Here is a 26,725-nt window from a genome sequence, read left to right as displayed (position 1 = left end):
AGACCAACTTTGAAGATAGGATTTCCCACTGGTGGCTCGTCCATTATGGCAAAGGAGCCACTGCTACCCCTCCTCAGGCACAGGCTACCCCCACAGCCAGCCCACTGTTGCCTTCCTGTTTGGTACAGGCAGAATGTCAGAACTCTGCCTGTCTTCCTCTCCTGTTATGTGAGTGAATGAACAAATGAATGAAAGGGTGACAGAAGACTAGCATTATTTCAGGCTGGCTCTCCACCTGTAATGCCTGGTTCCACCCTCCATTGGCTGCTGAGCCTTCCACCCCAGCAACCACAAGGGGCACCAGCCACCAGTGGAACTGTTCTGAATCTATGAAGCACCTGTTTTCATTTCAGAAGTGAGTATGAGTGCACAGTTCTATAACTTGCGTAGGATGTAGTCCTGTGAGAAGGGGGGCAAACTCACTGCGGAACATCAATTAGGGAGAATGTGCAGCATTTCCTTTGCATCTTAGCTACAATTTCAGCAAGGCTGTAGTTCAGGCACAGCAAAGTGGCTGATACTCAGCAATGAGCAGGAGTGCACCATGTTCAGCCCAAGAAAGGTTTGAATGTAAAAAAAAAAGTGTATAGTATTGTCTAAGACTTTTAATGGGAATCTTAATGGGGACATTTCCAATTTTGTCTAAACCTATTCCGGCTAAGATGAATGGACACTGAGTAACTTTCCTGATTTGGTCTTGAATGGGAAAATGCAGAAGGGGTATTTGGTCAGGTTAGACTCCTGAGGCTAGTACCCATTCAGGCTTTTCCACAGTCAAAGGAGCAACAGCGAGGCAGATGGTGATAATCACCCTGCTTGGGACTATTCCCTCTCTAGCAGGGCATTTGCTATGGCCAATTGTAGGATATCCTGGGGAAATATGTTCTTGACCTAAATACCTTCACACCTCAAGTCTGATCAATGGGTCTTCTGAATTCCCAGGAGGCAGCATATCAGCAGTAATGGCTAACTGGATCCTGGTATGATTTGCCTTTTTTTATCCTGCATCTACTGCATTCATCTCAGAGACTAAGAAGCCCATGTTGCCTGTCCCTTTTTCATGTTTCCAAGCTGAATCAGTGTTCAACTTGTACTCAAGCAAGCCTTGGTAGGGACGTTGTGCAGTCTTGGCAAGGTTGTCGTGTCAATGTATGAAAGCCAACCCCCTGGTCCTGTCCAGCTATGACCCTATGCAAATCTATCTGGAAACACATGCTATTGAACTGTGTGGGACGTTTCTCTCAGCAAACATGCATAATACTAAATTGGAAGAACGAGATAATGGTTTCCTCTCAATCTTCCTTCCACTGTCAGATTCAGAAGGATATCATGGGCCTCTGCACGATTCCTTTCATATTATATGGACGAGAAAAGTGTAAGGTGTTCCAGAAGTGACATCTCCTTTTACTTCACAAATCTGTATGGTGCTAGGACACTTTTCCTTCCTAAGTATTTTTTTTCAAGCCTGAGAAATTTCATGAGCTAAAACTTTTTTTGTTGTTGCTGCCATTATATGCTTTTCAAGTTGCTTCTGACTGACAGCAACCCTAATAGGCAAGTTAGGGCACATGAGATGTTCAGATTCAGATGGGGATTCTGAACCCAGGCCTCCTGACATTTTATGACATTAGGCTACCACTCCTTATGTGCTGTTAAGTCACGTCCAATGCTCATATAATTAGATATAAAGTACTCCAAAATGATTTATCAATACTTTGTTTTGGTGCTTCTTTGAGGACTTGCAGCTTGCCCAGGGCTGCACAGGTGGCAGGTCAGATAGCCTCATTTTATTATGAAAATAACCATTTAAAAAACATTCATCTTGAACAAAATCTTGATTCAGTATATTAATTGGGAAAAAGGTTACAGAAAATCAAAATAGTTGCATTTAGTTTCACAAGACAGAAGATTTTCTTTTCTTTTTGGCTGTTCTCTGTCAAGTAAGAAAACAGCTACCCGCCCTTTGAAAAATAAATATCTGCAAAAATAAATATACTTCAAAAGGAAACCCACACATTGGTATGCAACAGAATCTCAGGCTGGAGAGCAGTTCTGAAATAAATCATAGGCTAACGAAAGCACCGAAACTCACTCTAACTGCCATATATGCCTTTCTGGCCTTTTTAGAATTATTATTAACTGAACAAATTCATCAGGATCCTGAACAAATCTTTTCACTAAATCTCCAAATATTTCAGAGCTTAAACATTACACCCAAAATCTGTTTGGGGCTAAAAACATAGATTTGGGCGAGTCAAGCAGTTGTTTCCCCCTCATCACTTGCCACTGACTGCACCATCAGGAGTAAGGACATGACTGCTTCCCTGACTTGGGGAAGTGGAGGACAACAATAGCCAGCATGCAGTGCTTGCACACTTACAGCTTACTTACATTATGCAGCAACAATGGGATTTGGAGCTGTGTTTGGCCTGTTTTATAGATAAGCAAAGAAACAGACAAACATCGTCAGGAATTCAAGAAAATGCTTAATTATACATAGTTATTATAATTAATTGCTTTTTAAAAATCCTTGATCACATAAATCCCTTCCTCCACTTGAAACAAAATGAAAGGATGGGATTATCTGGGCTAAGGAAACTTTGTCCGCATGCACCAAGCTCCCACAAGTTTGGAAAGATGGGGCAATGCTGGTTTAGCTTTTTCAGTTCCCTTCTGGAAAGTGCAAGTATCATATTTAGCACGGTGGCTGCACCTCCGAATGGCACAAGGTAGAATGGGACGGGATGCATGTCAAACTGAACCTGATAGACTTTCTCTGTCTTTGGCAGGAGTGTTTGCTTGAAAGTCATTTCAGAGTGTCTGCTCTCCAGTTGCTCAGATGGCAAAAAATGTTAACTGAAACACCTTTTTTCTCACAACAGGCAATTTCCATTCTTTCATCCTCCTCAACACACACACACACACACACACACACACACACAAAGAACAAACACCCAACATATGGCATAACTGCAAATTCAAACAAGATGAGCAGTCAGCAAGGAACAAACAGCTACACAAAGAAACAAACAAAAAGACAAACCCTGCATCCAATGAATCTTGGTCAGTAAACAAATCAACCCTCCACCTTGCTGTCCTTGAGGACCCTTCAGTCAGGCGTGTTGGTCAGATTTGCCAAGAGCTGTTTTGGCATCCAGTTCATTGCAAAACTTTAGGATGTTGCACATCTAGAAAAGAAAAGAACCTCTTACATTGGCACTGCTCCAGCACTGGCTTTTCTTCAATTGATGACGTCTCTTGGTAGTGACTGGTGCATTTCACACATAACTACAGTCTCTTAGAATAATTCAGTATTTCTTTTCTTTCCCTCTGATGAACCAAGAAACAATGGTTTCATGAAAAGAACAAGGCACTCTTGTCAGAGAATTACCAATACTGTCACCTAACTACAGACAGAAACAAACACCAGCTTTTGCAGCTAGGTGATAAAGCGTTGTTCCTCAATGTGTGCCTTGATTCAAAGCCTTTATGTCTATGCCATCAACTTGCACATGAGTCCCTTGCTTATTTCCCAATGGCCAATCAGAATGAGGCTGTGTGCCTTGCCAAGCTTTGGTCTGGGGGGGGGGGACTGGCTATTTCAGCTGGGCAAGTCTTCACATTTGCAGGTAGCTCAAGGGGCAAGGCTAAAGGTTTGACCAAAGAGAGTGATACAGCGGGAGGTTCTTAACTGAGAAATAAGTCTCTTTTTCCTCCCAGAAGAAGCCCTTTTGGACCTTTTAGTGGCCTATATATATATATATATATATAATGCTAGGCATATATATATAATGCTAGGCAATACAAAATGCACCTGGGGCAGCTGCACAGAGTTCAAGGACTGCACGTTGCCCTCCCATTGTCTACAGGGAGAGAAAAGAATGAAAACCAGTATAACCCTGAGACTTTCATTTTACACTGAATCTGTAATTCTCTCTCCTGCCAGTCTGCCTTCAAGAGCAACAGCCATTGCTTCTTTTCTGGTCCACTGAGTTTTTTTTTAATATCTGTGCCTCAAAGAGAGCTCTGGAATACTCAAAAGCTGGCCTTATTTAGAACTTTTCAGTGACCAAATAAAGGTATGACCCAAATGAGAGTCTTCTCTCTTCAGCCACCTACCCCCACCCTTCTACTGCAAAAAAAAAAAAAAATCTAATTGGCAGCTTGTGGAACTTTTCTGCCCTATAACTTCCAGGATGCTCTGGAGAAACCTTGAGGATTAAACTGGTGGGAAACTACAAGAGGATCATAGAATAGACTGGTCTGATTCATTATGGCCATTATGGGCTATAAAGGGCTAACAAGATGACATGGTACTGTGGGAAACGTTTTGAAAACATAAAAAAGGTGGGCAATGTAGGCTGTAGAGGCCATACTTTTATCCCACAGGTGTTTGCCTCCCACCTGCCTACCCGCCTGTTTTTAGTCATGAGGCAGAACAAAGTCTACTCAGATAAAACAGTTTATCATTCCTTTCACAATATACAGTAGAGTACTTACAATTGTACGATTTCTGGGGGCAGCTGAGAGAGTTTACGGGACCTGGCACTGACAGGATAGGAGGAGCCGTTTTGGCTACCTAGAAGGGCACCCCCTTCATGTAGGGGATAGCTGGTGAACAGTGGGGCAGAAATGGAGCAGGGGCAAATGGTATACAAATGGATGAAGAAGGGGGCTATTGCTTTGTGTTGGTCCAGAACAAATTATACCCGTTGCCCTCCTGCCACTCTGGGCCAGCTCTGGTGGCTTCCTTTGATACGGCTCAACAAATTAGCTTCATCTGAGAGCAAATATTTCTCCCACCACAGCAAACATTCTCAGGATGAAGTCAGAATCCCCGTTCCATCCATAGTTACCTTTTTCCAGATTTTTGCTGGGTGGTGACTACGTGCAATCTTCCTCCACAATTGGAACAATGTGAGTAGGGTTTCCCACCATGCTTTGGAATATTCCAGCACCGAAAACACCGAATTCTGTACTTTTTATACCTGGGGAAAAAGAGTTCTTCTTAGTTGGTTAAGTCATATGGTTGATAGTTCCATTCATTGGGTCACTATAATATGATGCATGTTAAGTAGAAGTAACCTCCCACTCCTGCTCTGGTCTCTGTGTTAGTAGCAGCAGCCTGCTAATCCAATAACTCATTCCAAGTAGCATTTAAGTGGGACATAGTCTCTCTCAATATTTTCTGTCCAGGAGCATGGAATGTCAGGTGGGGGAAAAGGAAGGGATTTTCCCCTTGCTCTGCACAGCAGGCTGAGTATCCCAGCAACAAAAACAAAAAGCTGAAGAATTAGTGGTGGTGGTGACACATATTATAATCAATTTTGCTTTGATGTTGGGTACCAACATACAAAGGCAGGGAGGTTCTAGCAGTTTGTGCTATGCAGTGGTAACCCACAATTAAGTAGCTCATTACATCTGGTTCCCCATAACCCTTTGGATGCTTTAGGATGGACAGACCTCTATCATGGGGTGTACACTGTGAGCTCTCAGGATATGAATCCTAGGATACTCCATGCACATAGGGGGTGAAGGACCCAGAAGTCCACACTCCTTTCCCCAGAACACCATCAGCCTGCTGTGGTTTTCTAGTTCTTGTACCAATTTGCACCCCATTCAAAAGAGGGAAATGACTCCCTTAAAGCTTTAGTTTCTCACAACAGAGGCTTTAATCGGCTATTATAGTAGGCCCTACTCTTTTGCCTTTGGCCCTACCCAAATCCTTTGGAATCCTTCCCCTGCCGCCGCGCCCCCCCCCCCCCATCATGCCTGAAACTCAGTTCAGGCCTTGCTTTGTCAGCCATTCTACAGTATTTCAACAGTGACATAATGCTAGATACCGAATGCCACAGGCGTTACAAAGGGGAGTTCCATCTTCAGCATCTCTCCACAGTGGAGTTTTCCTTGTCTTGCAAGAAGCACAGCGCTTATTCCCTTGAATGCAAAAGGCAATAGGGTCAAACAATACGCCTGAACAATTGAGAAGAATTAGATTTGCTGAAAGCATTACATCTTCAACCCCACCTCCGCTCTCTTCTAGCTTCTTCCCGGTGTCTGTTGCATTTCCATCTCTAAACTAAAATGTAAAGTACAGTACTTACTTTTCATCCCACCAACTAGTTTTTTGAAGGCACGTTTGGATATTTAGGAGATATCTTGTTGTCACAAACATTTCATTTACTTTTGATAATAAAATGGGTTGAATTTAGTAGCTTTGAAAATAAATGCCAGAACAAGTGAGCGGAAGAACGAGTTATTCAGTGACTAACTTCAGGATATTGTGCAGCTGAGCCTTTCCATCCTAATCCCATGCCACTAACATCTGTGTCACCAGTTTTCTTCGGTGCTAGAGCCGGCAATGACTACCTAATCAATGTGTAATCATATATCTGAGCTTCCCCTACTCTATCTCGGCAACATTCAGGCTTGGCTTTCAAAAATCATCACATAGATAGCGCAATATCATGAGTTGATGACAGTACAGGTGGCTGCAGAGCAATCGAACACCTCCTTGCCTAATCAGTTCTAGGAGGATGGGGGAACCTTGGACCGTCCTTATGTTTGCAGTATCAGCTCTGTGAAGCTACGGCCAGCATGACCAATGGTAAGAGTCATGCTAAATATCTGGAATCAAATATTCCTCAGCCTTATTGGTTTTGATCCTTGGATTGAATGGTTTTACTTTGTTCTTGCAGCTAATGGATCCCTTCTTATCGGGGGGGGGGGGAGAAACTGAGTTGATCACATCATAAATTTGTGACTTTAGAAACTCACATTTTACTGGTTACTGTTACAAGTGTCTAATAAAACTGAACATACTGTGGGCAGAGGGACATCCATCTTCCTCCTCAGAAGTGCCCGGTTTGTCCTCTTCTTTTACTGAAGGAGTTCGGCTTCTTTTCCTAAGTTTTCCACTGGATACAGATTAGATGTGCAGTATTTTAGATTTTTTTAAAAAATCTGATTTCCCAACTATTTTTATTACATTTTATACCCTAGCCAATTCATGAAAATAAGAAAAGTGTCCTAGACAGGACTGGACCTACTATTAATGAGAGTGAGGCAATGGCTTCAGGGGAGAGACATTGGAAAAGGGGCAGCAGGGGCAACCTCCTGATGGCCTCTCATGAGCCCTCTCCCTGGCACTTTTGCCTGTGTTTTAGGGACAGAGTGTATATGCCACACAATTTGTTCTGCCTTCCATAAACTAGCCTCAGGGATGGTGAACACTCTCCCTCTAGCAGTGAAATAGCTAGTCCAATCAGTTTCTTTATTCTGCGGCATCAGACGCTCTTCCAGTTCCACTTTCTGAACTTAAAAAAAAGTACATAATGGAAACTTACTTTATCACTGCTGATGCAACATCATCATTCACCTTACCTGAGAGAAGCTTAGGGTGTGCGGGATGGTTTGCCTTGAAATAAAAGTTCTGCCCTCCAAGTAATAAGAACATCTGGGGGTTGCTTCCACTGTCTTTTCATACCTCCAGGGCTGGGGAATCTTTGGCCTTCATGACATGCTGAAGCATACGTAGTTGTCATTATTACTGAGAATTGAAGCCCGAAACATCGGGTGGCCAAACATACCCAAGCCCTGAATCATTTACATTTTTTTTAAAAGGCTCAAAGTCTCTGGAAGGAAATCAATGGAGCTGGGAATGTGCTGGTGTGAAGATAACATAGTAGAAGGCAGTCCACTTCTAAGTCACTTTTACAGCACATATCCCATTCTCTACAAGCCTACCTCACTTCCTCTGGTTCAAAAGATGCCGCAAGAAGAACAGAATAAGAACAATTTTAAAATGTTAAAGATCAAATGAACATTTCATTGTTTGCTACATGTTTTGTGAGGATGGAAGATGGAAATTAGACAGGAAAATAAATAGTATCTGCAGAAATTAGAACTGTACTGATTTAATGCTATTGGCTTGTGGACTGTTTCCTTGTACATTATAAGCCTAGAACAGCAGTGGGTAACTGAGGCCCTCTAGATGTTTAAAAAAAAACACACCACAGCACCCATTATTCTTCATCATTTGCTATGGTGGCTCAGACTGGTTGGAATTGTAGGCCTGAAATGGCTGGACTGCATAGTTGCCCCCTAGGCAAAGTGACAGGAAATCCAGGGCTGGTCCTACCATTAATAATAACAATAATAATGTGCCGTCAAGTCGATTCTGACTTATGGCAACCCTTTTAACGGTTTCCTAAGTAGAGAATACACAGAAGTGGTTTACTCTTCCCTTTTTCTGGAGGAACATCTGGGACTGTGCAGCTTGCCCAAGGCCACACAGGCTGGCTTTTCTTCCAGGAGACAATGTGGGGAATCCAACTCCCAACCTCTGGCTCCACAGCCAGATACCTAAACCATTGAGAGAGCCAGCTAGCTTGGTCCTACCATTAGCAGAGTGAAAATGCTAAGAGGCAGGAAGCTGCAACCTAGATTGCATGTGCACAGACCCCAAAACAGAGGAGCTCAAATCCCCCACTCTTTTCAAATGATCTGGCAATATTACAATAAAATGCCTGTGTACCTGAATCCTCCCAGAAATGTTGTCTCAAATGTGTCCTAAAAATAATCCTTTCTCATTCTGACTAGGGGCGGAAAATGCTGCTGTCATGGTTAAAACATTCCAGGACTTAGGATGGTGCCAGGGTGGCTTTATTTGGGGCCACAAACCACAGATTTATGCCACCAGACTAGGTGTGTACTAAAACATGCAGGTGGTTTCATAGGATAAAAAAAGAAGAAGACAACGACTCCTATGTCAAATCTCTAGATTTTTGCCAAATCCCTAAGATTTGCTTCCTCAAGTGTGAAAATGACATATAAAGAAGAGAGGAGAGAGTCTGTGAATGTTCCAGACCACCTGCACTTCTTTTTCATAACCTATAGCAACATTCAGGCTGCCTTTTGCAAATACAGCATCTGGCCCAAAACACTGCAAATACTATGCAAATCTTTGACACAGGTATGGAAGAAATGACCAGACCAGGGTTTGTTGCCAACATACCCACAAGAGCACCATATATTTTTTTTCCTCTTAAGATAGTTGTGCTAGACGAGAAGGTGTTTAAAGAGACCTTACAGTCACTCACTCAATACAGATTAATACATGTTTCCCTTTCCTTTATTTTGTGCTTTAATTAATTTTGGAATATAAATCCCAAATTTAACAAAAATGAATAAATAAATAAAATATGGCACATTATTTATTTGTTTGGCCTGGTAAATAAACTGATGTAAAAACACAGTAGGCAACGCGCTCTATGCCCCTGCCTGCCATTCTTGAGGGCCTTGCCCCCTTAAAACCAATTCGGGCAACTCCAGCCAACCAGGTGCTCTGCATACCCTGCAACCCCTCAAGAAAAGGTCATCCCATCATTGGGAGTTGAGGAAAGATCAGCTGCAAGGCTGGCCCACTTTGGTTCACAGTAATGAGAGGGGCACCCTCTTGTCTTTCCCTTCAGACGGCTAAATGTCTTGAGCTGGCCCTGAAATAATCCATTTTCTGTGTAATCCCTCACATTTTTTTAAAAAAAAGGATTAAATGCAGTTTCTGGGTTCTGGGACACCAAGACGGGAACAAGGATGGGCTGCCCATTTGTTTCTGCATTGATTTCAAAGTACTAACTATGACATATAAAACCCTAAAGGGTTTAGGACCTCGATATCTAGCAGAACGCCTCCTCCCACCTAGATCTGCCCAAATCACTTGTTCTAGCCAGGAAGGGTGGCTGAGGAGCTTAACGTCAAGGGAGGCCTGGAGAGAATGAACAAGAAACTGGGCCTTCTCTGCAGTGGCCCCTCGCCTCTGGAACAGTCTGCCTTCAGAAATTTGTTAGGCTCCCTGGCTGGGTGCTTTTAAGAGCAAACTTAAGACCTAGCTTTTAGGCAAGGCCTTCCCTCCGGTCATCACCTAATCTATTTTTTGCTATCTTGAATTATATTAATATTGCTTTATTTTTTATTATTATTTTATGGATTGTTGTTAGCTGCCTAGAGTAGACTTTGGTCTAGATGGGCGGGGTATAAATAAATAAGAGTTTAATCCCCGATCAGAGTCAGGGGCTTCCAACCCTCTCCCGGAGTTGCGCCTTGACCCACCTCCAGGGTACAAAACAAGCGGGCAACATATGTGCCAGGCAAGTTGGCAGAGCAGAGGGAAAGAGAGACGCTGCGTTAATCCCCTAGAACAGATTTTGCTGGCGGAGCGGTTGGGAACCCGCTGGGCATGGGCATGGCTTTCTTGAAGCGCCCACTGCTGCCTCCTGCCGCTAATATACCTGCTGTACCGGTGGCGAATGAGGAGCCGGCAGCCCGGGACGCTGCTGTGGCAGAGACTCAGCTGCAGTTGGAAGGTGACGCCTTGGAAGGCCGGGTCGCGGGACTCACAGCTCCGCCTGGGTCTCGGCTGCTTTCGGGAAACTCTCCCGCCGCACTTCCGAGGCTCCTGCTTGCGCGGAGCGCCAGTCCCGGGCGGCAAGGGCGCCGGCGCCTCCACGGGCTTTCGGCCAGGCGCTCTCAGCGGAAGATCCCCCCCGCAGTCTTTGGAGAGGGCCAGGCGGGGTCCCTCGGGAGCCGGCGCGGGCCCCCCGACCTCTGCAGGCGCGATCCGCGCGGCGGGATCTAACTCGAGGCTGGAGCAGTGGAGGCTGATGAGGCTCAGGGCGTCCAGGGGGGCGAAAGAGGCCACGGCAACGCCGGGCGAGCTGCCGCTTCGGGGCGCTGTGGCAGTGTTGTGCTTAGGGCGCTGGGCCGCCCCGCCGGCTTGCCACGACGGCGGCCGCCCGGCGTTCACGCTGGTGGCCCGCGGCTGCGAGAGCAGCTGGGCGGACTCTTGCAAGAAGCTGAGGGCTTTGCTGTCCGGGGTCGGGAGGCAGCAAGCCATGCCAACGAAGGACTCAAACCTGTGGGGAGAGAAAGGAAGCAGAAGGCAGCGCTTCAGTCCGATCGGGAGAGGTGCGCTTGCAGGAAGGGGTCCGCGCCTCCCCCACCCATCGGGCCCTTCAGTCGAGGCAGCTTAGAAGGATCCCCCCCCCCGGCGATATCACTCCCTACGAAGCCGGGGCTCAGCTCTCTTCTTCTACCTATTTACCCCACCCCACCCCCTTCATAAATTGCCTTGCTCATATTGAAGCTTAATTTCTCCTTTGATTTCTGTAGAAACACTTTACACCTTAGAATACCGGCATAAAGAACCAGAGATTTTTAGATCCCGGGAACAAGAACACATCAAGCAATTTGGCGCTTGAAGGACCGAGCAACGTCGACACACAATCTGGCATGTATGCAGCATATACAGAATCAGTGGATCTGACTCCCTTTAACTATCCTATGCTCGCAGTCACAGCAACTCGTGGGGGATGTCGATATTCAACTAAATCCCGATAACAGCCGCAGATCAGCCCATAGCACAACCTTGTGGATGTTTCCTTGGAAGGGTGATCCCGATTTTGAGAAATCTACTCTGAGCTCATGTCAGTGGTGAAATGTGACAGGTGAAAACGTGCAACGCTGGCTGGCGTGGGGTGAGACTGCAGCCTCTGCTTTTGTTTTTAAGCAGAATGCGTTCTTATTTAAAAGGTAGAATTTCATTCTTTCTTTGGAAACCGACTTCTCACAGCTTTACAGGGCTGGTTTCCAGAATAATGTTTAGATTGTTGAAGCCAGCACGGAACCCACCCGTATGGAGCAGCCTAGCGGGCCCGTCCCGCTCTACCTCTAGCAGTAACTCCTAAAATCAAGGGCATCTCTGCCTCGGCTTGACCCACCTGGGGCAAAGCAAGCCTTCTAGCAGGGTCGCCCCCAAACATTTCGCTCCCTGAGGTGGGACAGATGATGTGCGCCTCTAGGAAAGCCCAAGGTCAAGAGACTTGCTTTGGCACCAGAGGCGCAAAGCAAAGCACCACCATCACAAGAGCTTCTCAGGATTCCTGTCAGTAAAAATAACAAATCACACAGGTATCCCCTGTTGCTCTTCAGCTGTACCCCCAAATCAGCTACCTCACCCTGCCTAATGGGAAGGCCAGCCTCTGCCTAGTAACACCTTTTTCTCCCAGTCACTTTTACGGCATCCGTCAAATGAGGCGAAAATATCCTCAAAGGATGGCATTCTTTCAGTCCTACTAAGGAAGCAACCCAAGAATAAGTCTGCTTGCTTTCTTCCCCGGCCCTGCAAAAAAAAAAAAAAAAAAAAAAAAAAAAAAAAAAAAAAAACACCTCCTTTTCGCGCCTCTGTGCCCTGAGGCAGCCTTCACCACTACTGCGTGCGCTATTGACCCGCCTTTATTTTATTTAAAATGCTCTCCCCAAAAAGACCCAAGGCGGTCCTTTCCTCCGCTCCCCACCGACCTCCTCCTGCTTCGGAGGCAGCCCTGCTCCCTCTTGGTCCCTCCACAGCCCAGGGTCAGCCAGCCCGACCCCGCCCCAAACGCGAGACACCCCCCCCCCACTTGGGCCTCGCGCTTCTCCCTCAAGCGCGCGCGGCAGAGGCGCCGGCAACCGAGAGCTTTCCCGCGCCCTCAGCGCCCCCCCCCGCTCACTCCCACTCCCCCGTCGCGCGCCGCCGGGGGCTCCCGCTAGGAAGTGCGGGGCCCTTTAGTAGCCGGGCGCGCGCAGGGCTCGCGCCTTTTGCCGGGCGGCCCAAGACGGATTGGGAAGGAGGGCGCGCAAACCGGCTGTAGAGGATCGGATCAGAGAGCAGGAAAAGGTCGGGTGTCCATTTGGACCGCCCCGCTTGCGGCCTTTGTTGGGGGTGGGAACCAGAACCCGCACTGAAATCCACTACTAGAGCATGGAGACGGGCTGTCGCTGTCTTACCTGGAAATTATCCCCTTGGATAATTGCAAACTATAATGGTAAGTTCTTATGTAAGGATACGATCCTGAACCATCTTTTACTCGGGGGTAGGCCGTCTAAGACAAACAGCCTGAGACTTATTTCTGAGTAAACAGGCCTCGTGGGACGATCCCCAAACGAATTTGATTCAGAAGTCAGTCCTGCTGCGATTAACGGGACTTACTCCGAAGTAAGTAGTTTAAAGCAAATCCGTTTGGGGTAGCGCCAGATCGACCAAGAGCAGCACAACCTTGTAGATATTTACTCGGAAGTGAGCCTCACTGGCTTTAGCGGGGCTTGCTTCTAAATTCGTGTCTGTCCCTCATTTGTTTCCAACATGCGCACGCAGAGTTAATTCGGATTCTCCCGTCTATTGGCGATGGGGGTCAATCCACATTCTAGACAGATGGGCTGCTTCAGATCTCTCCTCCTCTAGGGTGGGAAGACTGATCGGGGTCCACCCCTCGCCCCCGGATCTCACGAGCAAACGTCAAGTCCTAACCTGGATTCTCGGGTGGCGGCGGCTTCCGGCCCGACCCCCTTCGGATTGGGGATGGGGCTCCTGCTGGGCTCGGATTCCAGGCAGGGCGGGCAGAGCAGCTCCTGCAGCACGGAAAAATCCGGGGGTTGCCCGTCCACGAAAAGCTCCCCTTCCATCCTGACCGATCTCAAGGAACGAGGGCGGCGGCGGCGGCGGCGATCAGGGCCGGCAGATATCCCTTGCAGTTGCAGGGGGTGGGGGGAGGTCCGAAGGCAGCTTGCCCAGTGGGCGAGCGAGGGCCCTTAATGGGACACACCTGGGCCCCCAGGACCGGTAGCCTTAAAGGGAGGAGTCAGCGCAACCCCTCGGCCTTTGGTGCTGGAAGAAGGCTGGGCCGCGACTCGGAGGAGAAACGGAGCTGGCCAGCCAGAGGGTCTCTCCTGTGCGGGAGTCAACGGTGCTGGAAATATCGGAGTTTGGGGGATGAAGGGTTAAAGGCTGGTGGAAGCCCTTGGGTGATTCGCCCTTTGCGGAGAAGAAGGCACCCTGGGTCTTCTAAGGGAGTTCTGTGAACTCCTGGGCCTGGTTTTGTGGACTGGGAGGTGAGGCCTCCCGAGGTTCTTCCATGTTTTGGACCCAGGCAGGAAAGGCCTCCAGAACAGCCAGGTAGGTGAGCGAAAGGCGGTCCGCTCTCTGGGGTTGGCACTTCCATGTTTCAGAGCCCACTTACTCCTTTGGGCTATGGTACTGTGGCTGTGCTGGCTGGAGGATTCTGGGAGTTGTAGTCCAAAAAACAGCCTACTTTAAGGGCCACTGTACTTCTATAAAGTGGATACAAGGAACTGGTGGGAGAAAGGCAAGAAAAAGCATTATTTCCATAAAGAACAAGGAAAAGGCCACATAGTCACCATATATATATATGGTAACTATGTGGCCTTTTCCTTGTTCTTTATGGAAATGATGCTTTTCCCTTTCTTCCACCAGGTTCTTGTACCCACTTTATATATACAGTATGGTGGCTATGTGGCCTTAATTTGTATATATAACAAATTGCAAGCTTTGCTGGAGAAAATTCCACTTTTTTGGGCTTCACACAACCCATAGTGCAGAAAAATGGTAGATAAAGAGTCCAAAGAATGATGGCAAGTGTCTGTGAGGGTTGATGTCAGTTCTCTGAGGATGCTGTCTCAAGCATGGGGCATTTGTCTAGTTGTTACTCACAAGACTAGATGGAGGAAGGTCTGACTCAGCAAAGCTGTGTTTTAAAACTTGGTATCTGAACTATTCTAGTCACTAAAACTTGTGGGGTTTTTTCCCTATGCTCAATCCCATTTAACTCAATGATTGTGATTACTTACATTTAACCACGCAGCCAGTACATGTTGTGCTTACCTTTAAAAAGAGGGGCTAGAATATACGCCTGTTTGTAAGTGATACTCTGGTTATGTGGGGATTGACATTTTCTCCATGGGGGGTTGGAAGGGCACTTTGTATCTGCCTTGAGGAACTCCTGGGTATTTCGTACATGGCAGTTTTTCTTCTGAGTCAAGTGGGGCCTGATATGTAGATATAGGTAAGACTTATCACTTAAAGGAATCTATTACGTTCTTAAAACGCAAGAACCTGAGATCTACCATCCAGAGCTGGGTGAAAAATTATGAGCGAAAGAGTTCAGAAAAGTTACCTCTTTGGTTTGCAGCTCTCAAAATCTCCGAACTAACATAGCTGCTGTTCATGCTGGCTGGGGGATTATGGGATCAATAGTCCCCCAAAGTAAGGACTATTAAATCTAATAACCATCAATATTTATTTTTCACCATGAGGTTGATAGCTTTATTAAGTTGATTTCCAAGAGGATAGATGTATTAGTCTGTTGTAGCAATAACTCTTCTGGAACTTTAAAAACTACAGTATAGTGTTTTGCTGGCATAAATGTTTTCGGGGATAGGGAGCTAGTTTTGAAAATCTCCATAGTTCTTCACCAGGAAGCAAAACAAAAAAGAAAGAAAACTGGGAATTGGAGCAAAAATATGCTTAATAATAGTTACAGAGTCAGCATGTTACAGTCTTAAGGACAAAATTGGGCATTTCTGGTTAACGAACAGCTTTAGAATTGCTAAGGCTTGCTTGGAAGAAACAAAACGGTTGATCCCCATTTTCAAAAACTACATAATCCCATTATTGCTCAAATGTTTTCCACCTTTACAAGCTGCTCAGAGGCTCCTTAATCGTAGAGGAAAAAGTAGAATGACTCTGTATTAACGAAGCTGGCCATATTAATCCATTCCCCACATTTTCTCCAAGGGGTTGAGAGTTAGACTTCTCAGGTTTATCCTTACATCACTCTCATGAGTTAAGTGACTGTGCCAAGGTCATCACGTGCAGTTTTAGAGATGATTCTAAACATTTAATAAAATTGGATAGAGTGACTCGATTCAGGTAGCACCCCAAAGAGCAGCAGAAACAGCTGAAAACAGTAATTGCTCTAGGACAGCTACCACAAAGGATTTTGGAATTACTGGCTCTAGGTGATAGAGGTAGGTCGCCATTTAGGCTCTCCTTCAGGTAGCTGAAAACCTTGGGGCCTGCACTGCTCAGAATGGGATTGTTACGTTCTATCGAGTGACTTACAATTTATGGTTACACTATGGATCAGAGTGTAAGGCTTGATTGTTCCTTAAGAAACAGTATATGAGTATAGTCTGCTAAGCTGCCAATGTCTATGCATCCCTTCTTTCTCTGAAACCTTGCCAGAACTGCTGTGATATCATGGAAACTTTACCTGCTGAGATGAAAGAGAAAACACAGGTGCTCAAAATCTGCCCAGCTGCTGTATGGGAAATGGAAAGTTGATTTAGCAGATATGCCTGCAAAGCCTCTGGACTGTAAGAGCTAGAGCAAGGGTGGGGAATCTGTGGTTCCTCAGATAATTAAGATTCTATCTCCCATTAGCCTTCATCAGCATGGTCAGGCATGATGGGAGGGAGCTGTAACATCTGGAGGGCCACAGGTTCCTCGTCAGACCTTTCCTTGATAGTAATAAAGACTCCTGGTCAGTACTAAGTTGTAAACTCCCTCTCTGAAGACTCATTTCCAGGCACCATACCAATTATGAAGGCAAAATAGCAGCAGTAGCCCGATTTTCACATCTTTGCTGATACAAAAGGGATAGGATAAGGGGCATTTCTTCCTTCTGTTTATTAAGTGATATGAACTACAACAGAGTAATTTTCAATACTCCACAGTGAAATGGCAGATGAGACAAAAAGGCCCCAGTGTAGAATAATGCACATTTCCAACAAGCGAAGTCACAAAGGTGGAACTGGAAAGAATGAATCCCTAGTGCTTGTGAGAATAACTCACATGTTCTCATCTTTCTCTACATGTGGCCAAAATGTATTGTGTATATGGCCTTACATTCCTCTAGGAAAAGACTGCAGCTATTGCGAAGGAACCACTCAGCTTCTTGTGAAACATTTTCCAAGTGAAGTGGTTGTAGAGTGGACAGCCACTGGATAAGTAGGAAGGAGTCTTTCCCTCTCTCTCCTCTTTGCATCACAAATAAAGGCCAATGTAGAGACTTGTAACAGAAAGAGGGACAGACACTTGCAGGAAGCTTCAGCTGTACTCCTTAGGAGTGGTCCTCTTTGGCTTGAATAGAAATTCCTTCCTCTTTTTGCTCAGGAATCAAATCCTTCCCCCTTTTCTCTTGGAAGCGGGCTTCAGCTGCTTTGCTCTGTGAAACCTGCTTCACAGATTCTGATCAGCCTCACTCCAGAGACTGATTCACCTTCGGCCTCTGCTGCCCTCAATGGGGTTTGGGGACATGTCCGTCCACATAAAAGTTCCTTGTGATCTTTGGGAGGGTGAACTCGGCTCCTTCCAGTTCTTTGCTGAGGATGATCTGGCATCCCAGGCGTGAGTTCTCCTGAAGCAGCGGTGCCATGTCCAACATATCATCCTCCCTAGAAAAGACGCAAGACAAGCCAGACATTATTTATTATACCAATTTATATGCTGACTGTCTGCTTACAGAACTTATGACAAAATGGCTGCAAACTGCCTTCTAGACCCAATTCAACCTGTTAGTTTTAATATTTAAAACACTTTAAATATTATTAAAATGCCTTATGATTAATTTGTCAAAGGTCACCAAGAAAAGCCCTCTCAAAGAACAGGGCTGTAGCTTCGGGCTATTCCTGGATCTCTCTCTGTTATTGGAGACCAAGTAGATTTGATGTCAGGGGTCAGTTTGGGTTAGCCTATTAGCTCTAACCATTCCTGGATAAGGACAACTGAGCTACAGTTGCTCATGTCTAGAGAGATCTAATTTGTGACTTCTTTAGATTCTTAAATCCCAGAATTCTTCATTCTGGGAGTTCTGCCTGCTAGACCCACATCTACAACGTGCTCACCTGGAGAAAGGCTTCAGACTGGAAGGCTTCACAGCCTAGAATAGGCTGAGCTCTGGCACAACCTGCTGTTGGAAGTTAAACTCTTTTAGTTTAACAGCTACGAGCAAGCTCGCAAATGCCTTCTCTAACAGAAAAACAGTCTTGGATTCAGCCTGTCCTAAGTCATGAAGCCTTCCAGTCTGAAGCCTTTCTCCAGGTGAGCACATTGTAGATGTGGGTCTAGCAGGAAGAACTCCCAGAGAGAAGTCTGGGATTTGGGGTCCAGAAAAAAAAAAGAATGAATGGTACATCCTTTATAATTATTATAGTTTAGGTTCAGTTTAGATTGCTGCAGTGCTATTGATATGGGGCTACCTCTGGACAATATGAACACTGGAGAAAATATTATATGCATCACCTAGAGTGCTACCTGGCATACCTTTCAGAATCTATGTGACACCAGTTCAGAAAAAAAATGCACTGTATGTCAACAGGCTTCTAAGTCAAAGATGTTGACAATGACTTTCAAAGCCCTAAATGGCTTGGGAGCTAGCACTCCTCCCATTTATACCTACCCAATCATTAGATTTTGCTAGAGGGGGGCTCCTCTGTGTCCCAACACTGGATGAAACATGATATAGGTTCCCTGGTCCAACTAGTGGCAACACTGTCTTTATTTTGGCATGAAGTTAAAACTTGACTGTACGCCTGAGCATCTGGTACTTGTGGAAATCATAGCTTGGTCTACAACTCTTCAGTTTGTTATTCTTGTCTTAACTGTTTTGATTATCAGACTGATTTGACTGTTTAATTAAAGTATTTAAGTTGGAATAGATCCTTCTAATGTAATTTTATTGATTATACCATGTCCTGATATTTGTTTGCATAGAGTGGGCTGGAAATATTTCAATACATAACCTGAGAGAACTACTGTCAGTGAAAGTCAGCTTGATGGGCACACAAGAAAGGGCTTTCTCCTATGCTCTTCACAGACTGTAGAACAAATCTTCTCCAAAGCTGCAGTCAATTTATACTCTCACTAGTTTTAGGAAGGATGTGAGGACATCCTTTAAAATTGGCTTTTGAAACGTTTTGATGTCCATTGATTGTGATTCTAATGGTTTTCTTGTTTATTTTAGGCATGTCTGTTAGCTGCCTTGAGTTCTAATTTTTTTCTTAGTAGAAAAGCAGAATAGAAATGCAACACATAAAATAAATAAACAGTAACATCAGTAGAAAACTCTAATTCTAAGATGAAATGGAGAAGAAACACCAAACAGTGGGCACATTAAAATACCAAGACCAAAATGTATAGTCAGTTGAACATGTTAAAAACCTGCAGCTGTCTGCAAAACGTATTTGTGGACAGCTAAAGAATATCAGAGATGAGTTGAACAGACCTCCCTCCAGAGGAAGTTTCAAAGCTTGGGCACAGTTCTAAGAAGGGCTTCTTGTGCCTGCCCAAAATTGCATCTTGAATAGTGACTGGATCATTACACATCTATTCTTATTAATCAGCTAAACACTAGTTGTAATGCTATGGACTTTCTCTTCTGAAAATGTTCAAAGGAATTCAAGTGATGTCTTTCACCAATCTACAATGACATCATTGACAATGCCCCCTACAACACTTGCACGTGTGTGCCTTGGAGTGTGCCCATCCAACTGGCACCCTCATCCCCAACTTCCCTGGCTGTGCTTACTGGAGGTAGAGGCAGGAATGTTGCTTGTACCTCTGCTCTCTTCCCTACCACTGGATGGTGGAAGAGATGGAGGGGGAAGGTTGTCCTAGTGACTTATCACAGTGGTCACCCACCAACACAAGAAGAAAAGAAAGCAACTGTACAGTGGCTTCCAGCCTCTCTATTTGCCTGAGTTTTGCCGCAAGCAAAGATGCTGGGGGGGGGGCACAGAATTAAAGGGAAGATTTTGCAGTTGCAATAGCTTTCTGCAATAGCAGATGCCTGGAAGTGCAGAAGTGAAAAATTCCCATCCCCAGTTCTTGGGTCCTGTCCATTGGCTACACTTGCAAAATTCAGAAGTGATATATAATTGTAAACAGCAAAAAGGTGGGAAATCCAAGTGATTTCAGTGAAACTAAAAAGTTATGCGGGTGGCAGTGAAAGCGAAACTAGCAAGAACACATTAAATTAATCATATAGAAGGTGAGCTAATATATGGTGAGCATAAAGCAGCTTAAGAGAAACATGTGACACGTACTGTACCTGGGAGCGAATGACAGAAAAATGAAAAATTTGTATAGCAACCCGTTATTGGAAGAACGACTTTTCTGAACCACAAATTCCAGAATTCTCACAGTTGCAGTCCAGAAAAGTATTCCCCACCCCCCACCCCCGCAAAGATGTGGTTGCAGGGTCAGAGCTAAATGGAGTGTCATTGAGAGGTAAGGGTTGGAGAGAAACAAAACCATCCTAGGCAGCATCACTATGATCTCCCATGGCAAGAGGAGGGATACATGCAACATCACTGTCTCCCCGAGACTGGCTGCCATTAACTCTAGTGGTCGCCATTTACCAAATGGCTCAGGGCAACAGGAGCACAAGGAGGAACCACTCTGAAGCTGCTCTAGGCTCCTCTCCAGTACAAAAAGGAAGGATGCCTAGGAGACCTCTGCCTTTTACCCTTCAGAGTAAGCCCACTGTTTCTTAAGCAAGAAATGGGTCCCTTGAAGACTCTGGCCCAGGGAGGTCCACTGAGGCTTTAAGAAGACAGCCAAAGGTGGGCCCTACCGTTCATCAGGAGTGGGAAGCTTATCCAGAAAGTCATGGCTGACGTAGACGTGACAAGTAGAGCAGGCCAGGGAAGCTTCACAGGCACCTAGGAAGACAAAAAAAGGGAGAGAGAGTTGTCTTTTGCCATCACTCTGCCTTTTGAAAAGTACATAGACTTGAGATATTTTTCACCCATGAACTTAGAAAGATGGGACTTAACAGAGAATTTTATATAATGTTATGAATTGTGATAAATGTTTATCCTTCTCTTATACCAGTGGAACAGAGTGTCACTTGATACGGCTGACTCACAGAAGGATACTTCCGCAGCCCACTGTGACTAGCTGCAGAAACGTATGTCAGATTTGACCTGCTGCCCTTAAATTTGCCTAACACAGAACAAGCCGTGAAGCAAAAAAAAAAAATAAAAAAATTGGTGACTGGATCATTACACATCTATTCTTATTAATCAGCTAAACACTAGTTGTAATGCTATGGACTTTCTCTTCTGAAAACGTTCAAAGGAATTCAAGTGATGTCTTTCACTAATCTACAATGACATCATTGACAATGCCCCCGCCTTGGCTCACGCTCGCGCCGCCCCTCGCAGCCGTGGAGGCCGCCATGACAGGCTCCACGTGACTGGTGGGTGGGATGAAAGGGGAGCAGCCGTTTCCAAAGCGACAAGAACTGTGGGAGGGGACGGGGAAGGAAGGAGAGAGAAGGTCTGCTGGGCGTCTACCCACTGACTCATGCATAAACTTATTTTTTCTTGCCTTTTAAAATACGCCTTTATGGTCAGAGACAGTTTGTCTCAAGGTACTGCTTGCTGGAGGACTACTGCCTTCAAGCTCTGCCTGTAGACTTTGTGTAAGGAATCTGGCTGATCACCACCAGAAACAGAATGCTGGACTAGATCGTTCTTGACTTGTTCTAGGATGTTCTTCTAACATACCTTCTAAGTCAATGCCATGTCTCTGGGCCAAGTGCAACACGTCGTCCCCAACTCTGCCTTGCACTGGGATCCTTTTTCCAGAACGATCCATGAAAACCACATTCACTCTGAGACAGAAGGGGGAGAAACACTGGAATAACCTCAAGATACAGTCCAGTCATAATGGTCAAATGCTGAATACCTACAAGCACAATGGACTGAATGCCTTCTCAAGTCCTACATGAAGGCACAGTTTGCCAATTGCCATCTAAAACAGCCTGGCACAGATTTCTGAATTCCACATTTCATTTTCACTTTAGCCTTAGAGTAAGGTAGTACTCGGATGGTTAGACCAAGACTTTGGATATCAAGATTCCGAGCCACCGCCACCACCACCCCGACTGAAACAAGAAGGTGACCTGGCTCCAGGTGCTCCTCTCCCTGTCCATCAGAGGGTGCAACTAGATAGGGATTTGTTCTACCATTTGGTCCCTTCTTGTGATGGACTGGTTTACTCCTTCTCCTGGCAACCACAAGAGGTAAATGCCAGTTGAACCAGGCTGTCCTCAGAGTGTCCCTACCCACACCTTTTTCACTCCCTGTGAGGGCTTTAGTTCTTCAGGTGCAGGTAGAATTACTTCATTTTGCTTTGGTTCAGCACAGACCATAGCTGGGAATGAACCAATGCAGATGGCTTAAACTTCCTGTTTCTCATTATTGTTAAGTGACTTAAGCAGACCATGGAGGAGGAGAGAGAGAGAGGAAACAAAGGTGTGTTGTTTTTTTCAAAAGCATAACAGAGCAGTGCTGAGGCACTACAATGTTTAGAAAAGAAAAAACCCTGAAAGTTTCCTCCCAGAAGGAGAAGGGGATCTCTCTCTCTTTGTTTTCTTTCTTTCTCCCTTTCCTTTTAATTAAAGAGAGGTGGGCTAAACAGGGTTGCTTGAGGTGTGGTTCCTGATCCATAACTACCCACCCCTTGCATGTGGATGCAAGGGTTGCATCAACTGGCATACTGAACCTCTAAGCAACCGCATTTAGCCCAATCCCGCCGCCTCCTATTTGACCATCTAACCAAGCCCTAACTTCCACCCCCCCAGGGCTGCTATGAGGATAAGACAGAGAAGAGGAGAAATTTACTGGAAGAAAGCTAGGATACATATGTAACAAATAATGAACACACAAACACATTTATAAAGAAACTGTGTCTTTAACTCCCAACTGATTAGAGTCTCTAACCAAATACAGTGGTGCCTCGCTCAGCGACGTTAATCCAGGAAAAAACGTTGCTAAGCGATTTCACCGCTAAACGGATTTTAAAAGCCCATAGAAACACATCAAAACGCCATTAATGCATTCCTATGGGCTTAAAAACTAACCTCAAGCGAAAATCCTCCATTGCGGCGGACATTTTTGGTGCCTCTAAAGCGAGGCAACACAGCGGGCGGCCATTTTGTTTACCCGGCAGCCATTTTGGAACCGCCGATCAGCTGGCTGAAAATGGGGGCTTTGCGATGATCGCTTCGCTGCGATCATCGCAAAGCGAATTTTCCCCATAGGGGCCATTGCAAAGTGATCGCTTTTGCAATCGCAAAAACAGCATCGCTAAGTGATTTCACCGTAAAACCCAGCGATCACAATGCGAGGCACCACTGTAAATTCCAGAGTTTGAAATCTTCAGATAATAGATTGCTCACATTTGTTTCTATTTATGTATACAGGCTTTAGAACAGCAGTGCACTACACACATATTGGGAGAGACAGATGGGCTTTGCATACATTCAATAAGTACACATGCACCACTTTCCAGACATGGTCCTGCCAGTGCAGCAAGTGGTAATAATGTCAACATGACAGCTTACACAATATGAATTGCACACTGAGATAAGCAAAAAAACAGGGCACATTTTGTCCCATTTCCTGTATTTATGGTTTACATAAAAATATATGAATTGAGGAGTCCAGGAGACCAGTGCAAAATTTGCAAAAATTTGCCTGATGGTATTCTTGAAACCAATTATTCTAGCTAAATTATGAAGGTATCAGCCAGTTCAGCTGGGCCACAATTTCTCACTGGATCTATACTATCCATAAATAGCAAAGGAGATTCCGCTCTCCCCACCTCCCCAGTCGACAAAAAGAGAATCAAGGTTACTTTGTTCCCAGAAAACTGAATTTCCTGATACTCACATTTCTGCTGCCTGACTCTCATCTTCTGCTTGAATGGCCACTGGGAGGGAAAAACAGCATTGTCAATATTAATCTGTAATGTGGCATAGGCTTCTTTGCTCTTACTTGTCCCATGATACGCATTGCACCGGTTCTCCAACCTAAGTACTATAGGAGGGTGTATGGCTTGGTCTGCTGGGTAGCAGCCATCACAAAATGTTCCTCCCCCCTTTGAGGGCAATATCTCACATGCAGCTTATAGTGCTCATTCATGTGATACCTTGGCATCAAAAGAGGATACAAAATCCAACTTTACCGTGTAGAAGGATCCTAAGTTACTACATTTAGAAAAAGGCATGTTTGCCAATTATAAAAGGGGTGCATTACTTAGAAGGTCTTTATAGGATATATCTGAGCATTCATTACAAATATCTATTCAGAAAATAAAACATAAAAATTATACTTTTCTGTGAGCAACTGGTTTCTGCCTTGAGGAATTTGTGAGAAAGAGTCTGAAAAATTTATTGTTTACTTTAAAGCAAGCTTCAAAGTCTAGAATTAACCTACTCTGAATTCTAATGCCAACCTTTTAATTTTTAATTCTTCGCAAAAACCTATGCCCTGCAGAACAAGAAGAGGCAAAGAAATACACAAAGCTGCCAAGGAAGACTTCTTATTAATGAACACTTTGAAGCAGTGGAATAAAAGACAAAAGCCAATTACAAAGCCACACTCCACAACATCCATGTTAAAATTTAACACTCTACTTAGCAAATATGTATGTAACAATATATTTGTTAGTCTCAAAGATGTCCAAAGACAATTCCTATCATCCTGCACCATTGGCAAGGGCTAATGGGAGGTTGTAGTCAACAGAATCTGGAAGGCCACACATTCTTTAGCCCTGACCGGAGGGGGGGGCAGTACATTTGGAAGGGAACCACATGGGTGGGAGGGCCCAAATCAGCCACAAAGGGCTATTAGGTGACCTTGAATAAAGGTCGCTTTTTCCGCCTTACCGTCTTGACAGGGTTTCAGCAAGAAGGAAGTGATACAGAGGGAGAGGGAGGAGAGAGGGAAGCGAGAAGGCGACACGGGCTCCCAACCACCACCCAGCCGGTTGGGGCACCTCCTCTCCCACTCGCTCTGGCCACCAGCGGCCTAATTCTAGAAACGGAGGTAACGTCAAAGAGGAGGGTTGACTGGAGGAACGAAAGCAAAGGGAGGAGAGTTTTAATTCCGAAGGAGACACGTTTTGATAAGAAAAGCAGCGAAGGAGCCATAACTCGGTCCCTTTGATCCGGAGGGGCACCCACCCCCTGCCGGAAGGGAAAAGCCGGACTAAACGTCCTGGCTCCAAGGAGAAAAGAGACTCCGCAGGGTGGCGGAGAAGCTCCTGAAGCCCCCCCCCCCGGGCGCCCTTGCCTGCCCACCTGCAGTGCGAAAGCCCCGGGCCAGAAGGCGCCCAGCAGTCCCGAAGAGCAGCCGGAGACCCCCGCCTTGGCTCGCGCTCGCGCCGCCCCTCGCAGCCGTGGAGGCCGCCATGACACGCTCCACGTGACTGCTGGGCGGGATGAAAGGGGAGCAGCCGTTTCCAAGGCGACAAGAACTGTGGGACAGGGCGGGGAAGGAAGGGGAGTGAAGGTGTGCTGGGCGTCTACCCACTGACTCATGCATAAAGTTATTTTTTCTTGCCTTTTAAAATACGCATGAATTAGCCTTGATGATCTCCAGTTGTTCTGGGTTACAATTCTCATAATCCCAGATTTAGTATGGTCAACGAGTGATAGGCTTTGTAGCTCTCGCATAAGAGCACAAAAGAAGGTTTGGGGGGGTAAAAAGAAAAATAATTTAAACTAGTGTTTTGAGGTCTGCTTTGCAGCCCTCTTCTGAATGGGCAATGTTGGGAGGAGAGTCACAGGATAAAATGAAACTAGTGGCAATGGTTTGAATTAAAAGATGAAATACATCAGATGTGGAAACAGTCCAGGTACTGGGACCATTCATGCATCATTTGCTGATGGACAATCCTGTGTGCAAATGCCTTTTTCTCCTTTCTAAAAAAAGAAATTGCTTCCATGGATGTCAGCTTGTGCTTACAGTTGTTAGTACTGTATATATGTATATAAATTGTCACAAAACTCTGAACGTGCAACTGGGTGTGTGTGTGTGTGTGTGAGGGAGAGAGAGAGTGAGTGAGTGAGAGTGCTGTTATATACTGAAACTATAACATTTATAAGAACATACATATTGTATATGTTTCTCTGCACATATATTTGCATTTTTGTTGCTTTGTTATTTTAACAAAAGCTGAGCAGGGCTGTTAAGGCTAGAGTATTTTGGAGGTCACTCATTTGTAGGGCTGCCACAGGTCATAGGCAACTTGATGGCACGTAAGAAAAAGATTTTAAAAATACAGCCACCTTGGCCTCACTAGGTCTGAGAACATCCAAAATGGGTTTTCTATTACAAATAAAGCCTGCTTAAAAAAAAAAGGTTTACAGTTCTACAGAAACACTTGGAATGAAGGTTACCTGCCTTTTCTCAGCTGTTATTGGGGACAGTGCTATTGGATTAGATGGGTCTGGGGCTGACTTATAGCATTCTTATAGTGATGCCTCGCTAGACAATGATAATCCGTTCCACTGAAATCGCTGTTTAGCAAAATCATTGTCTAGCGAAAAGCATTTCCCCATTGGAATGCATTGAAACCTGTTTAATGTGTTCCAATGGGAAAGAATCGTCGTTGTCTAGCGAAGATCGACCATAGGAAAGCCACTTTGCGAACTGCCGATCAGCTGTTTAAATTGCTGTCTTGTGAAGCTTAGGTCCGGAAAACACCTGTTTGTGAGTGTGGAGGGAGCCGTCAAAATCGTCGTCTAGCGAAAATCAGTTTGTGAAGCAGTGACCAAACATTGTCCAGCGAAATTCCCCCATAGGAATCAGTTTTGCGAATCGCTATAGCAATCGCAAAAAGCCAATGTCTAGCGAAAAAACTGTCATGCAGGGTAACTGTCTAGCGAGGCACCACTGTATATTTACTCAGCAGAATTAGGTTTGAAACTTACATTCACATTAGGACTATACCTTTGAACAGAAGATTCCAAGGAAACACAGGGGAAGACTTTTGCCCTTGCCCTGCTTTTTGGGAATACAGTATATTTTTTCAATT

At 45.2% G+C, this 26,725-nt stretch overlaps 2 protein-coding genes across 4 annotated transcripts; both read right to left on the bottom strand.

The window, feature by feature from the left end:
• Positions 1 to 1,822: 1,822 nt before the first annotated feature.
• Positions 1,823 to 13,580, bottom strand: ZGLP1 (zinc finger GATA like protein 1). Its single transcript, XM_072991545.2, has 6 exons — positions 13,346 to 13,580; positions 10,290 to 10,913; positions 6,823 to 6,917; positions 5,844 to 5,937; positions 4,857 to 4,988; positions 1,823 to 3,188 (listed from the first exon to the last, which is right to left on the bottom strand). The coding sequence occupies exons 1-6, from the start codon at positions 13,498 to 13,500 to the stop codon at positions 3,173 to 3,175; spliced, it is 1,116 nt and encodes a 371-aa protein (XP_072847646.2). The 5' UTR covers positions 13,501 to 13,580; the 3' UTR covers positions 1,823 to 3,172.
• A 2,927-nt stretch (positions 13,581 to 16,507) lies between these two features.
• FDX2 (ferredoxin 2) lies at positions 16,508 to 25,590 on the bottom strand. Of its 3 annotated transcripts, none has more exons than XM_078386605.1 (5): positions 24,987 to 25,590; positions 23,575 to 23,614; positions 21,406 to 21,492; positions 20,469 to 20,556; positions 16,508 to 17,289 (listed from the first exon to the last, which is right to left on the bottom strand). In XM_078386605.1, exons 1-5 carry the CDS (start codon positions 25,359 to 25,361, stop codon positions 17,133 to 17,135), a joined length of 747 nt encoding a protein of 248 aa, XP_078242731.1. In that variant the 5' UTR covers positions 25,362 to 25,590; the 3' UTR covers positions 16,508 to 17,132. The 3 variants fall into 3 exon arrangements, with proteins under 3 accessions (XP_078242731.1, XP_020654419.2, XP_078242732.1); XM_020798760.3 differs by having other exon boundaries at positions 21,406 to 21,512; positions 24,987 to 25,141; XM_078386606.1 differs by lacking the exon at positions 21,406 to 21,492.
• Positions 25,591 to 26,725: the final 1,135 nt, after the last annotated feature.

The sequence above is a fragment of the Pogona vitticeps genome, chromosome 2 (genome assembly GCF_051106095.1).
Source record: "Pogona vitticeps strain Pit_001003342236 chromosome 2, PviZW2.1, whole genome shotgun sequence".
Classification (NCBI taxonomy): Eukaryota; Metazoa; Chordata; class Lepidosauria; order Squamata; family Agamidae; genus Pogona; species Pogona vitticeps.
This window is presented reverse-complemented; position numbering and strand designations above follow the sequence as displayed.

What these genes read in the sequence shown, in the direction of transcription:
- FDX2 (XM_078386605.1), bottom strand. Translation starts at nt 25,361, where the DNA reads ATGCGAGAGCTACAAAGCCTATCACTCGTTGACCATACTAAATCTGGG. An exon ending in CCGGGGCTTTCGCACTGCAG is followed by an intron (nt 23,615 to 24,986) that starts GTGGGCAGGCAA and finishes TTTCCCTCCCAG; the next exon opens with TGGCCATTCAAGCAGAAGAT. An exon ending in GAGAGTCAGGCAGCAGAAAT is followed by an intron (nt 21,493 to 23,574) that starts GTGAGTATCAGG and finishes TGGTTTTCATGG; the next exon opens with ATCGTTCTGGAAAAAGGATC.
- ZGLP1 (XM_072991545.2), bottom strand. Translation starts at nt 13,500, where the DNA reads ATGGAAGGGGAGCTTTTCGTGGACGGGCAACCCCCGGATTTTTCCGTG. An exon ending in GCCGCCACCCGAGAATCCAG is followed by an intron (nt 10,914 to 13,345) that starts GTTAGGACTTGA and finishes CTCTCCCCACAG; the next exon opens with GTTTGAGTCCTTCGTTGGCA. An exon ending in TGTAACGCCTGTGGCATTCG is followed by an intron (nt 4,989 to 5,843) that starts GTATCTAGCATT and finishes CTTTTTCCCCAG; the next exon opens with GTATAAAAAGTACAGAATTC.